Source organism: Sparus aurata, chromosome 22 (genome assembly GCF_900880675.1).
Source record: "Sparus aurata chromosome 22, fSpaAur1.1, whole genome shotgun sequence".
Lineage (NCBI taxonomy): Eukaryota > Metazoa > Chordata > Actinopteri > Spariformes > Sparidae > Sparus > Sparus aurata.
In genome coordinates, this window is record NC_044208.1 from 26,424,573 (window position 1) to 26,439,295 (window position 14,723).

The window sequence follows — 14,723 nt, forward strand, 5'->3', positions numbered from 1 at the left end:
AAACTCTTGTCCGGGCCGACTCACCACCTCCACACCCTCACTTTCTGCTCCGCTGCTCACATTATGTACACTCACTGCTTCCTGTACTGTCACTGAATGTATCGGGCATCGTCGTCCAGTACAGATGTAAATCCAAAGGACTCTGGGCTGAGGTCCACAAAATACTGAAATATTTAACATAAGAAAACATTACACTGGGCTCATTTACAGTACATGTACCGTCCTTGTCTCTAGAAATTCATTGAACTTACTATTACTCTGCTTTATTACTCAGTCACTGTGATTTTGAGTTCCCTTATCGCCAAGAACAGAACCTGGAAGTTTTGGTTTCACTTCGGCTCCCATGAGGCCGACATTTCATCATTCAGGTGCTCTTGAGCAGCTCTGGGATTATTCCTTTAACACACTTTAAAACCTCACAGCATTATGTAGTGATCCCAAATTATTTGTTCTAATTTGGGCGTCTTTCCTCTGTTTTGGCTTCGGTGTCGGTGTTAGCAGGTGCTTAGGTCAAGTGTTAATTCAAGTTCCAAAAAAGTCCTCAGCCCTTAAAACTGTCTGCCTAAGGCAGCTGTGAATAACTGCGATGCATTCGGTTATGTGTTGGCTGGAAAGCTCATGAAGGACGTGGACTCATATCACATGGCTAAAGAACTGATAGACGTTTACAAGACATCGCAGGGCTTGTCCTTACATTTTGGCTCGACACTCAGTCTATCAGACCTTCTCAGTGTCTCTCACAAGCACGCAGTGTTTCTCTGAAGTGTACATGTGTATTCACGCGTTTGCCTTCACTTCGCTGCAGAACAGGAGGGCGAGTGGTCCGAGGTGCTCATGTCCTTTTTGTTGACACGGAAAGATTACAGGAAAATATTGTGTCATAATTATTTCTCAACACCTTCCTCATAGATCAGAGTTCATGGGGTGTCTAATAGAGGGGGGGGGGGTACTGAGAAACGCACCCTGTGGAGCTGACCATAAATCAGCTTAGCGGTTGGAGATTTGATGACAAAGATTTAGCGGCTGTAAAGGACACCCTGAGCCTCAGATTCTTGCAACTGTCATCAAATACCCGCTGGGCCATTAACAGGTCACGCAGGAGTAACTGAGCTGAGCCTGCAACATCATCAGCACACCCACCCTCCTCTTGTCACCAGCTGAAGGCCCCCCAGAACACAGGTGCACTTCCTGGAACGGCAGCAGGGGCCGAAGGACCTCCACTATTCTGTCCCGTCCCCTCTCCTCCATAAATCTTTGGCTCTTTAAAATCGAGAAACACTGCAACACCCAGGCTCGAGGAGGTGACCCCCGAAATGAATCTCGAGGTCTCGACAGAAACTGAAGTCCAGCCGACGCAAGTGTTGACACATAATTTAAGATAACCACCTTTGAGAGTCCTTTTGTCTTCACGAAACGTTCCTTTATGCGACGATAAGTTCGCCGAAACCGCCATTTGTAATTCAAATATGCTTCTCATCAGATACAAACAGACCTCTTTTTTTTTGCCTCCGAGTCTCCGTGCCAAACCGTGTTCTGCGCTCGAGGGAACTTTCTTGTCGCTGCCCAACATGACCTCACCTGTGGACTTCCTCGGCACATATGCCTGGTCACGCACGGCAGGCCGCAACTCCCCTCTGAGCACGGTCAACCACGTGGTCACGTCGTCGGCCCGTATGTTAATGCGCGCTTCAATCACACGAGACGCTAAAACCACATAACTGGCCTCTATGCAAATGCTAACTTCTGTGTTGAGTGCTCGGGGTAGCCAATTCCCTGAGGGGAAGAAAGGCAGCGGGTGTAGAGGAAAGATATGCTAAATAGGTTTATTCCACTTAAGCCAAGACTCACTGTTCGAGGAGAGCCAGAGACCATCACGCTGTACATGGGAAAACATTTGGAGGCAATGCTAATGAACCGTTTTCCCAACATAGCCACATCTTTCTTATGCTTTCTGTGCTTAATCCGGTTTATTTTAAGATAAAAAACACTATTTTCTACCCCCAAGTGGCTTAAAAAGTCTCCCGAGTACAGTACGGTCATTTTTAGGGGCTGCGCTTAAGTCGGCGTTGGAGTTCATGAGCTTAACTCTGGCTGTTTGTGGAAACAACCGCGACTGGAAAAGGTCAGAAGTGCTCGTAGTTCCTTGTAGCGTTCGTCACAAAGCGACAAGTGGAAAATGCAAGACTTCATATTTTAGCAATGCAAGAAGTGTGTGTGTGTGTGTGTGTGTCCAGAATACTCTCATTCGCTCACTCGCTCTCATTCATGCTTCACTTTTATGGAGTATGTCTATATTAGTATGCCTGAGCTGGCGTTAATACACACCCACACATGCAAACACACTCTAAAACGAAGAGTGATGTCTCTCAGCTTTGATTCGATGCCTCGGAGCTTTGGGGGATATTCTGTGACATGATGAGAAGCTTTGGCAGCGCTGCAAAGTGTGTGTATTTATGTACAGCTGATGTTAACAGTAAATCAAAGTGGTCTGATGGTCAGATAATAATAGATGTAACATGTAAAGATGATACACTGAACACCCTCATTTGTATCGCTGTGAAATTTATTGTGATGACACGTTAAAGCAGCTACAAGGAACTTAGATTTTTGTGTTGATTCTGGCGGCACTGTGCGTTTGTTTTGGAAGCTGTTTGCAGGATGTATAGTCATATATGTTGTATTAAATGTGGTTTTCAGTCTACAAAACATCTCTGGAGCTTCACAGCAAAACAGTCTAGTGGCATTCTAGATCCTTCCTGAAGCAGATGAAAATGGCTACATCCAGTCAAATCTGGAAGCTGTGAGATCTCGAACCAATTTGTAAAGATTGTTTTGTTGCCCTGATCGGTGTTATCTACTCGTTGTGCCGCGTATCTGTATGTTTTTGGAGCTACAAATGAAGGTTAACAGACATTCTTTGTTGCGATCACTCACGCAGGTCCTGATCTACTTCAGTTGTTCAGGAATATGCTGCAACTCTGTTTTACTGTGAAGCTCTTGACCTGATCTACCATCAACATTTTGCAGATATTGTTAACATAAATATTGTGTCTCATATATTGATTAAAATTGATATTATTTTGTGGAATTACTTCTTCCACAAAATTTATTTTTCTTGCAAATAAATTACATAATTCTTGGGAAAATTGTAATTTTGTGTGTTTGTCCAACACTTCATTGGAAAGCAAGTCCATAATATTTAGTTTGGATATTCATGATCACCAGAGGATGATTCCTATTAATTCTGTTTGTAGCTCTCCTATCTTTAATTCTTGGATTTCTGTGATAGTCACCCAAGATGTTTTTGTGGTCTGATGTTGAGAATGTTCCTCGTCTCCAGAGGATGAACCACAAAGACCTCCTGACATTTTATGTTTGTACATAAACTAATAATCTATAAGACAGGTTCTCTTGAAAGTCTGAATTAAGTTCGGATGTCGTACTGTCGGGATTTCCCCCCAAAATAGTCCCGAGCTGCTGATGAATGGACTCGATAGATTTCATACAGACCTTGAACACACACACACACACACACACCCTGTTCCTCCTCCCCTCCTTGTCCTCCTCCTCCAGGCAGATAGCGTGACAGATCTGTCACGTCGGCACCTGGTCGAACACAAGTGTTAATGTCCCCACCTCGGCCGAGAATCACCGGACCACTGACACCAGGCAGAAGTGTGTGTAAATGTGTGTGTGCCTGAGAGCATCTGAAGCTTTAAACTCATATTTTTCTAATCTATCCTCCCAAAATCAGAACTCGTTTTCTACGTTTTCTAAATAAATTGCCGGGGAGGTGAAGGAGACTTAAAGATAGCGCCGTGTATAAATGTGCTTACATTTGGCTGTGTGTGTGGTACGGATGCACCAGGCAGGGGTCCCGTCCCCTGTCACTCAGAAACAACAAGCCAATCATTCCTGGGTTCTAAAATAAGCTCTCCTCCCCCCTTTTCCGTCCTCCTCTCGCCTCCTCTCCCACCACCCACCCACCAACCTTCACATGTGCTCCTCTCGTCAGCACCTCTCACCTTCAGAGTGACAGGAGACAACTGAGGGGGGGCAGGAAACAGGTGACGGCAGGAGAGAGTCAGCAGCTTTTTTGGGGATGAATGCTCGGGAATGGGAAAGAAAAATGTTTTGATCCAGTAAATCAGGTCGAGTTCTCAGCACGTAATCACACCTGGAGGGGAAAGATCATCACTGAGTCATGAGAGCCAGCTGTCACAATCACAGTCAAGTGATTTAAAGATATGTGTCATCATCGACATCTTATTTAGTTGTTTTGAGCTCATTTGTAATAAAAAAAATATGATTTCTTGGCTCACACATGCAGTAAACGTCATGAAGATTAATTACTGTATGGTTATGAGTAGCTGCTATGTTGTCTTTTATTTTAAATTATTCTTTTTGTATCCTTCCCAACAACGTCTCCTCAGTGCCGGCTGTTACGAGAGATGAAGTGTGCAGCACTTGTCCTGTTTTCCTTTCAAGATTTATTTTGGGAACGAGCTACAGAGGAAATATGTCTCTGTGTTTTGTCTTGGTTACTCGGAGCTTTTAGTCGGAGCTGCTTGTTCAGGTGCTAAAATGGGTTAAAATGACAAAGCTTCGGTGACGGCAAACGGCTCTCCGCAAAAAAAAAAAAAAAAAAATCTTGGCTCACGCTTTCGGCAGAGTAGTATGACTTTGGAGGACGGGAGGGAGGGAGGGAGGCGAGGGGAGGAGAGGGGAGGAGAGGGGGGTCAATTCTCAAGGATCCACATGAACTTTGAGACTGTGAGGTCACACACACTCGCTGACAACTCAACCACCTGTTACCACACACGCAAATGTGCACACACACATATCCGCACCCTCACACCCACATTCAGTGCAACACCCTGCCTTGTGTTGTAGGTATTAGTTTGCACGGCCATTACACAATACAGAAAGTGTGTTGTGTGTGTGTGTGTGTGTGTGTGTCTGCATGTGTGTGTGTTTGCGCCTGAGGGGTTATTCTTTCTCCCTGTCTCCTGTGGTATTTTTCATTTCTCTGGCATCTGGAACAAGTCCGTTTTTTTTTTGACTGTTTCATCACAGACGGACACACACACACACACACACACGAGCACACACGAGTAAGAACACATAAGCATACAGTCGTCTGTTTGTTTTCACAAGGAAATATTATATTGTAAGCACTCGCGATTGCTTCAGTTAGGAAAAATGTGTAAATAAAACGCTGACACACACACATATGTTCACAATTGCCTTAATAAACAATATGAAATCAGTTAAATTAGTAAGATATTGATTACATATTAACATTGTGACATGAATATATATATTTTATTTGGCTCGACAACAAAAAAAAAAAAAAAAGGTCACAGAACATGTAAATGTCCTCGGGCCAGAAAGGGCGTGCTGCTGATATAGCGCGTGTTGCAAAGCTTTTTCCGGTCAAGTTCAGGGTTGGCTGTTGCGTACCTGACCCAGTCTAAAGAGCAGAAGCAGGTGCATTGGGTTTTTTTTTTTTTTTTTTTCTTAAGTGCGAAGGGTCACTCAGCCCTTTATATACACGTCTCGCATCCCTTCCCCCGCTATATACAGAGTCATCATGTGCAGTCATGTCTGTGTCGCACAAGATGTTCTTCGGCCCGACGTGTCCAAACGACTGCACCGTCAACGTCTGTCAAACCAGACGTCGTGTCAGTCTGTCATCCGTCAATCCTCCCGCAGCTTCTAACCTCGTCAGTCCATAACTGTCACTGGGACGTGTCCCTCATCAGGGCCGTGATGTCATCGTGTGATTATGTGACAGGCTCCTGGTGTCGTGTGTGTGTGAGAGTGTCTTTTTTTAAAGTCTTAGTGGTGAAAAGGCCCCGTCTGTAGTGCATGTTACTACATGGACTTTAGCTACGTGTCTGTTACTCCAAAGACATGACTGAGAACACCACCAGGCATCTAAAGACAAAGTATTTAATTGGTAGAATTTAGTCGATATATCCCATAAAAAAACAAATTTAAAAGTAGTATTGAGTAACTCCATCCATGATGTGTAATGCTAATAGTTTCTGCTTCAGGGCCTCCTGCCAGGGGTTGAAGTGCTTGCTTTGAGTGCCTGGGCCAGCCCAGTTTCTGCCCAATCCATATTCAGTTCCAGTTCAGTCACTGGGTAACATCGTTTGGACTTCGTATCCAAAAGCCGCGGGACGTTTTTCCCTTATATGACCACTGCAGCTGCGCATGCGTGTCCAAGAGAACATACTTGAAAGATAAGAACTTGGTGAAATATTCCCTTCAGTTAAAGAAGCTTTGACAGCTCTGTATGCTCACAGAGACAATGGCTGGATCAGTCACTCCTCTCTGTTTGTCCACAGTTCAGCCTGTTGCTTGTTCAGCACATGGAGGATTAACTTGCAGAGCCTTCGGAACCAAAAGCAACTTACACCCATTCCAGGGTGTCATTTTGTCTTCGTGACAGCCCTAGATGTCTGGAGTGAATTTCAGCCCATGTGGGCAGTGACCTGCGAGGCACCACCTCCCGCCTGGCTGCCTGCCAGTCCTAAAGTCCGAGAGTCAAACAAGAAGCCCTGCTGTCCTCCGCTGAGCACGCCCAGACTGTCCGTTAGAGTCCCACTGGGAGAGGAGCCAAGGAAGGGACTCGGGTGATTGGCAGTGGCAGCGGCGGCCATTTTATCAGGGCTGGCAGCGAGGCGCGGTGAGGGAGGGAATGTGTAACCGTACAGGCTGTAGGGTGGCGTGTGGAGGCGAAGCCCGGCGTAACCCTGCGGAGTGGGGTTGGATAGATAGCCGAGCTGAGAACCAGGGAGAGGCAGGGAACAGAGTCCTTCGCTCTCGTACATGGACGGACCTCTGGGAGGGGGGAACGGCTCCGGGGGGTTGCCGTAACGGTGGAGAGGGTGCGTGGGTCGGCTGCAGGCGTAATCAGGCGGGCTGAGAGTGCAAACCTGGAAAGGTGAGGAGCACGGAGACGTGGAGAGAAGATGAGGCGAGGCTCCGACCCCTCCATGAGCTCCTGGGACCCCTACGGAAACAGAACCAGAAAAACAGAAACATCAAACCTAGATCCACTTAAAGGGGCCACATTAGAGGGCATTAAAGGACAAGGTGGTCAAACTGAAGCTGTAGAGAGTGAGATATTGATCAGCCTCCTAAATACTCAGTCCTTCATTTTGAATTGGCTTACACAAATTGAGTACTGTCCCCGACTGGACTGATCTTTACACTCATTCTTTTTCAGAGCCATGAAATTCATCAGTTACATTAATTCAATCCCTGTTTAATCCCTTGGTATCAACAGATACTTGTGGTATCATGATTGGTGTCCGGAGGTAAAAATGTTGGATCGGGTCTTCCTGAAAGAATGAGCCTACGATTATCTTCCTCTTGTGGCTGCGCAAATAATAACTGTCTCTCGCTCTGAAGTATTATTTTGGCAAAACCTCTTTGGGCGGTTGGAGTGGAGGTAGACAGACGGAGACTTTGACAGGGGCGTCACCTTTTGCACAACACTTCTTACGAACAGACATTGTTGGTGGTAGTTTTGAAAAGATTGCGGTCATGGTTACAAGAACCCGGAGAACCCATTCTCAGCATCCTGTCGGTCATCTCTACCTTGCTTGGCCATGCCGGGGATGTCCTCAAACGTGAGTGTTCGCAGAGATGGACGCCAGAATGCGTAGGACTCCACCAAAGCCTCCAGGCCCATCCTGTAAAAACACACATGAACGGAGGCGTCAGCACACGTACATCAACGTTACTTATCAATCATCGCAAAATCACTCCACGTCTCGCACTTTCTGCAGCACGCATCGACGCAGCTGCAGCCGCTCTCCCAGCATGCCTCTCCGGGTTTTTTTGTACATTACGCCAACCACCTGGCGGCCATCTTAGTCACCCGTGGGGGCCTCTCTCGCCGTCTCCATGGAGACTGCAGGTAATGAGGGGCATAAACGCCACGTTGCGATTGGCTGCTGCCAGCCGGGTGCTCGGAGGTAATTGCTTTCACACGGCTTTTACGGGCGAATCAGGACGAAGGAGCAGGAAGCCGCAGCAAGGATTTATGAGGTGGGACTCCCCTTCCCCCCCCCCCCCCCAAATCTGCGTCTCCCTCCTCCTCTAGGTGGGGCAGAGGGTTGCTGTGGCGGGGTAATGCGAGTGCTCTGTTACCCCTCGTTAGCGTGAGGATAAAAGTCCTCCCCCCCGCGGGGTTGTAGCCACGGTGATAATTTAGACAAGCTGCCCGGAGCGGGTCTGTGTGCTCCGAAGCAGCCTATCAGAGCAGAAGTTTATTTAGCAAACTGCTTAACTCTTCCTGTAATATTTAAGGGGAGTTCTTTTTTTTTTTTCCCAACCTTCCTGAGTTTAACTTTTATAGGGTCAGCTGTCAGGGTTATCCAGTTTGCCGTTCTCCACCTTCCTCCCTCTCAATTTTTTTGTTCCCTTCTCCTCCTCTTTCTCCCGCTCTCCCCCCTTTCTCTCCCCTCCTCTCTAATGATTTTCTGTGAGGCCTCAGGGGAGCGGCTGTTTGGAGACTGTTGGGAGTTTTACTGCTGTGTTGTTTTAATGCAGTGTTTATATATGTTTAGAAAATGTGTTTATACAGATTTTTCTCCAGGAGTCTCTTGACTTTTATTATTTTGCTGTTGATGTTTATGTTCCCGAGGCCGGCTGGAATCTGACGCTCCATTTAGGTTTGTATCCTAGGGGTTAGATATTCCCCCCCCCCCCCCCCCCCCCAACTCCTCCTCTCAAGAAGCTCGCGCCTGTAACTGTGCAATTGCGGGGGGAATTAATGTGCCTTTTAAAGTTAGCACATTTAAATGAAAATGCAATCGCTGATTAATACGGTGAAATCGCGATAATAAGCGCCACGTCGGTTTCGGTTCGGTCGACTCCCTTTTTCCTGCCATTCGAGGGGCAGATTTAATGGGGAAGCCTGTTGCACATTTTCCATTAGGGGAAAAAAATAAATAAATACATAGCTTTGCTCCCCATAAAAATCGGAACAGAAATAGCCGTGACAAAAACCACAACCAAGCCAGAATATAAAGCAGTCATGCATCCCACATTACCCCTAATGCACTAGATAATGTGAAAATCTCTGTGGTTGAAATGAACTCACCGGTTTCTGCCAGAGTCTCTGAAGCCTTTGGCAAATGGGTTTCTGTCAATTTTCAGCCTTGTAATCTGCAAAGTTGAAATAAGACTCTAATTATTTCCCCAAAATGTTGCGATCACAAAGTCCACGATACCATATAGTGCATAATGGAAGATTTCTCCATTCAAAAATAATTCTCCTCCTCTCTGTAATCTTTCAATCACGTCTATAAATAAAGACATCCTTGTGCATCGTTAGCTGCTAATTATGTTGCTCGTGTGCGTTGAGTATGTGTGGGAACGCGCGTTTGTACTCGAGTAGTTTTCATGCTGCACGTTCGTTAATGTCTGTGGGGCTGCCCAGGCTGTGGGTGGTGTTTAAGGCCCGGCTCTGTGACCCGCATCCAAAAGGGAACTTTTATAGGCAGCCGCCACCATGTTCTAACTTCAGCCAGCCAACCGGCGCTGACATCCTACTTCAAAAGCTCCACACTGACTGGTCCAGTGCAGAACTCCAGAGAAACCAGTGGATAAAAAACAAAAATAAAAACAGTGGCTTTGAAATTTGGTGGGCAAAAAAACAGAAAATATGAGTAAGTACTTAAAAAAGACATCTTATGTGAAAAGCTTATTTCTTGATAATCACTATAATAAGCCTCTGTTTTGCAAAAAACACACATTCATGCATATACCATGATGCAAATTCATGTGATACATAAATTCAAATAGATTCTTATTTCATCTGTTCTGTCTGACACTCACAGCTAAACTCTTTATCTAACTGCAAAACAACCCAGAGTGTCTGTTAACAACAGGGTCCGCCATGCTGGAAACATGTGGGTTTGTTGGCCAGGGTGGCTATTTCATTATGTTTGGATCATCCAGTGGTGTTTTGGTTTTTTTTAAAGAGGGGAATGTGGTTTGTGTGTGTGTGTGTGTGTGTGTGTGTGTGTGTGGAGGTCAGCTGTGTCTACCTGTTGGTTCTGATAGGCAGTGACGGTGGTGAACACGGTCTCCGGGAAGGAGAAGGTGCGGGTGCCTTCCCCAGCTGGGACTGCTTTCACCGGGGATAACTCCTCTCCGCACTCCTTACGGATCACATGGACGCGCGGCTGGTATTTGTGCATGGAGTGAAGAATGATCTGAGCAGGGAGAGGCAAAAAAAAAAAAATGTTGCTTTAAGGCTTTAAATTACATAACAGCAATTTGTATGTTATGCACAGCTATAAAACATGATTGCTGGGTAATGAGTGCATATGCACCTGCACACACAAACACCCATAATATGGTTTTTAATACGCAGTTGGATGAAGACTGGAAGGTTTTGTTACTTTTGGATTTTATTACCTTAAAAAAACAACAAATGTAAAAAAAAATTGAATAGCCAAAATATTTAACTATGTGATAAAATACCATTTAAGTGGGAACAACGAGGTTAAAGTATGAAAATCACAGACAATAACATCATATGAATATTTTCCACAGTGTGTTGTTGTCGGCACTTACATGTCCCTGGTCGTCCAGCTCGTTGTTGGTCAGCTTCAGTTTGTCGAAGCTGACCACCTGACGCATCCACGTCTCACCTGAGGCCGGGGAATCCGGGTGGATGTACACTCTGGGCGGCACAGGAGAGTCCGCGTTCCCCGCCACCATCCACTTGGAGCTGTGGTACACGTACCTGCACACACACACAAGATGGTGGATGAAGACAAGGACTCGAGATTTATTTTTGATTTTATTTTATTTTTATTTCGTCCTGCTGTGCACACCATTACGCATGCACCGGAAATATTTCTTTTTTTTTAAAATCGAGAGAGGATTTAAAGACAATTAAAAAATAATTATATTAAGGCTGTATTCCACATATTTATCTTAAAGGTAAGAAATATGAACATTTTAATAAGTATTTCTTTGTATGCTACTGTTCATATGGATGAGCTTCAGTCCAGCCAAATGTCCGCTTTCATTTTAAAGCAGGCCTAAAGATTTTGATGTATTTATATTCATATTAATATTTTGGGCTCTTTGCAGTTAAACAGATTAAAATGAGTGAGCGGTGGCTGTGATGGCCCTTCAGCTACAGACTCTGATAATTAGTTCCTCATCTGGTTGAAGGTGCGTTCATCACCTGCTGTGAAGCGTTTGGTTTTAAAAACCTGCACCACTCGCCTGCAGCTCTGGACCGTGTGTGTGTGTGTGTGTGTGTGTGTGTGTGTGTGTGTGTGTGTGTGTGTGTGTGTGTGTGTCAGGCAGAGTAACATGTCACTCATCACTCCTGCGCGCCGCTAAAAATGTGTTCGCATATAAACGGGGTCGTGATAGTATGAAATGACAGACCTGCAGCGTATGGCGTGCAAAGACTTGGCTTTTTTTTCTCCACTTGCGTCGCCGCCGGTGCAGCAACGCGCTGTTTTGTGCCGCATTTATAGCGACATGTGTCGGTTTGACCTTCCAGGGGTGGGAGAGGTTACGCGTCCAAAAGGCCTTTGTCCAAAAGGGACGGCAAAACCGCCGTGACAAAACACCGGTGCCAAGCGCCATTTGTGGAGACAGGGCCGGGGTTGCACAATTGAAAAATCAATGTTGTCCCAGGAACAGTGTTTGGAGTCTAAATACAGACTCCATGCTGAAGAAAATCACTGTCATATTCCAATTTCTATAGGACGTGCGTGTTGTGAGGTTACAGCCACGTAGATACATCACGAATCTTTAATTTCTCTTTAATTTCAATCAGGAGTCATTTGGAAATCCATGAAAGGATCACAAGGTTTAATAGCCTCGTTCATCAGTGTGTGTGTGTGTGTGTGTGTGTGTGTGTGTGTGTGTGTGTGTGTGTGCGCATGCGTCTCACCTGTATCGTTTGTTGTCCACAGGGATTATATCCATGGCGATGTAATACTGCTGATGTGGGTCCAAACCCGTAATCTTGACGCGCATGGCGGGGAACATCCGCCTGACGGGAAAACCAAATAAATCATCTGCATTGGAGATCTCAGCTCAACTGCAGAACTACACGAACACGCAGGATAGTAGTAATGATAACAACATTAATAATATCTTAATAAAAATAGCCCAGCATCAGAAAAAGGCTGCGTCATCTGATTATGTTTTTCAAAGCTTTCTTTTTCATGGATTTTCTGCCAGAACTGTTAATATTTTATATTTTTACGCATGAAATTAGAAACAAATCACATTATAACTCTTCTTCATTACTATTTATTTTATTTATTATTTGATCTCCAGTCTTACCGTCCAGCCTTTGTAATAATCATCTCCGTGCCAATCTCGTGGAACCGTTTCCACAGGTCTGATCCCTGCAGGTCCACGCGGGTCTCCTCTCCGGTGCCGGTCACCGGCGCCGCGCACACAGCTGCGGGCTGCGGGCTCTCCAGCAGCGCGTCCTCGCTCTCTGCTGCACCGGAAAAAATAGGCGAGATCAACAACGTTTTATTAACCGTGGCACAAACCAGCAGGCTGAGTGTTACTCACTGAAAGGTGTTACTCCTGGAGGCGTTTTTCACTAAAATTCAGACCACAATACATTTTAAAAACGCACAAACAGAAAGATGAACTCCCTGTTACAGGATAAGATCAGATCATGAAAGATATAAGTGTATTAAAACACGATTTTAAATGAGTTATTATTAAGAATAATACCACTGCTGTGACTATTAATGAAATAAACCTCCAGCAGCCGAGGAAAAGCTCACAACTGTTTGTTATTTGATTATTTCAAGGAGATAAAAACGCCTCCTCTTTCTTTAATACTGCTGCAGTGAAAGCTCGGGTTTATAAATGTATTATAAGTAATATATGTCTCCGCAAACTCTTTGCACTCATTATGCTGCTGTATAGGTCAATAAATGGCACGTTCAACCGCAGCACTCCAACCAGGACGCGCGTAATGATTTTCACGATGGAGCACTTTGAGTTTAAATCCGTGTTTTACCGTGGAGGACACCCCTAACAGCGGTGTTTATGTGTCTCACCGCTGTTGTTATTTGCGCTGTTCAGCACAGGGCCTCGCCAGGTGCTGGGGAAATTTATGGACACTAGACGTGGGCCTAACAAGGCAAACTAACACAAAGACAAATCCGCAGCCAAGTGCGTTTTTTTCCCCCCACCTCGCATCCAGATTTAAATCGTGATTTGTCAGGAGGGTTTTTGTGCCTTTTTCTCTGCATCCTCTCCGTGGCAGCCTCCCGTTTCCCTTTTGCCTTTACGCGCTGCTAATTGGCGTGTTTATGATTGCAACACAACCCATAAAGCGTCTCACATTAGTCACACTCACACCGCTCATATTTACTAGACCAGGGCCGTGATATGATATCACATTTCCCCGCACAGTGTGCCTCTCTGACCGGAGCTCGCGATTGTTCTGCTATTTTAATTTATTTGCGTCTTATTGCTGATTTTCTCTCGGTAATAAAGCAGAAGATGAAAATAAATTCTCACTGAAAAAATTGAGAAACGTCAGCTTTAATATTTCTTCTCTTATAAATGGTGATGTGATATTAAATGACTTGTTGTTGACAGATTGTATAATTTGCTGTATTAAAAAAACAATGACAGCCTATGATAAAGTCTGGTTCACCTGGAGGACTACAGCACCATGCTTATTTTTTGCAGTCCTTTAAATTAAGTCATTATTATTACAATTCTTATATTTATTATAGTTATATTTACTTACGGGATCCGTCGCTTGCACACTCCGCCTCGCTGCCCCGGTCGCTGGTGCACGCTCTGTCGGCCCGCGGCCCCGGGCTCCCGGTGAGATCAGACACATCAGTTCCGTCCTCGTAGCCGGGGGACGCCGCATCCTCTCCGGACGTCCTGCGCCTCTTTTCCGCGCCGATCAGCGCCTCCACCGAGAATGCGTGCGCCTTGACGCTCATTGCGCACGGGGACCGCCGCTTCTCTGCCATTTCTCTCGCTTCTCTCGGAGGAAGGAGAAGAAACGGGACGGCGTCACGAAGCTTTTTTTTCTTTTCTTTTTTTTTAGCAGGAGGAGGCAAGAAAAAGTTCAAAAACACAGACGGAAAAGCAAATCCACGCTGACGCTCCCAGTTGGTTGTGTCCGTCCTCGAGGAGCAGCGGAGAGGAGCCGGGGACGAGCTGTAATAACGTCTCCGTTATCCGTGAGAGCCGTGCGGACTTTTTTGGAGAGTGTCAACAACCGGAGCGCTTAGAGCAGAGCCGGAGAAGGGCGACCTGTCAGTCACAACGCAGCGCAACCAATCAGGAGTAATCACAGCCCCCCGGAACTTCTCCCTGGTACCGCCCGCTATGGGGGCCGCTCGTGCCGCCTTATGTGGTCAAAGTAAAGCTGGTGATTGAATCATGTCTGCAGGAGAAGGAGCCTCGAGGAGCGTCTCTCTGGGGCATTGCGCGCATTTTCACACACCGGCCCGACATGCTTTGCATATCTGCCCATTAGTACCTCGTGCACGGTGACCAGTTGTGCCCCCTCCCCAAACCTGGAAATGAGCGTTGGGGCTGCGCGTGTGTGTCAGGAAATCATCACAACCACGAGCTGCAAACATAAATATGTTTCTGCTGCACTTTCACTGGCACATATCAGAAATATATATATATATATATGTTCAGGATTTACTTTTTGTTTT

The 14,723-nt window shown here is 45.7% G+C and overlaps 2 protein-coding genes across 3 annotated transcripts in view; one reads left to right on the forward strand and one right to left on the reverse strand.

Annotated features, from left to right (window-relative positions):
* LOC115574662 (hormonally up-regulated neu tumor-associated kinase homolog) overlaps window positions 1–14,723 on the forward strand; it is a 113,290-nt gene that overhangs the window by 53,981 nt on the left and 44,586 nt on the right. The window lies entirely within an intron of this gene.
* tbx18 (T-box transcription factor 18) lies at window positions 5,358–14,287 on the reverse strand. The gene is made up of 8 exons (XM_030406340.1): window positions 13,790–14,287; window positions 12,349–12,511; window positions 11,951–12,052; window positions 10,606–10,777; window positions 10,074–10,241; window positions 9,125–9,189; window positions 7,615–7,709; window positions 5,358–7,024 (listed from the first exon to the last, which is right to left on the reverse strand). The coding sequence occupies exons 1-8, from the start codon at window positions 14,022–14,024 to the stop codon at window positions 6,483–6,485; spliced, it is 1,542 nt and encodes a 513-aa protein (XP_030262200.1). The 5' UTR covers window positions 14,025–14,287; the 3' UTR covers window positions 5,358–6,482.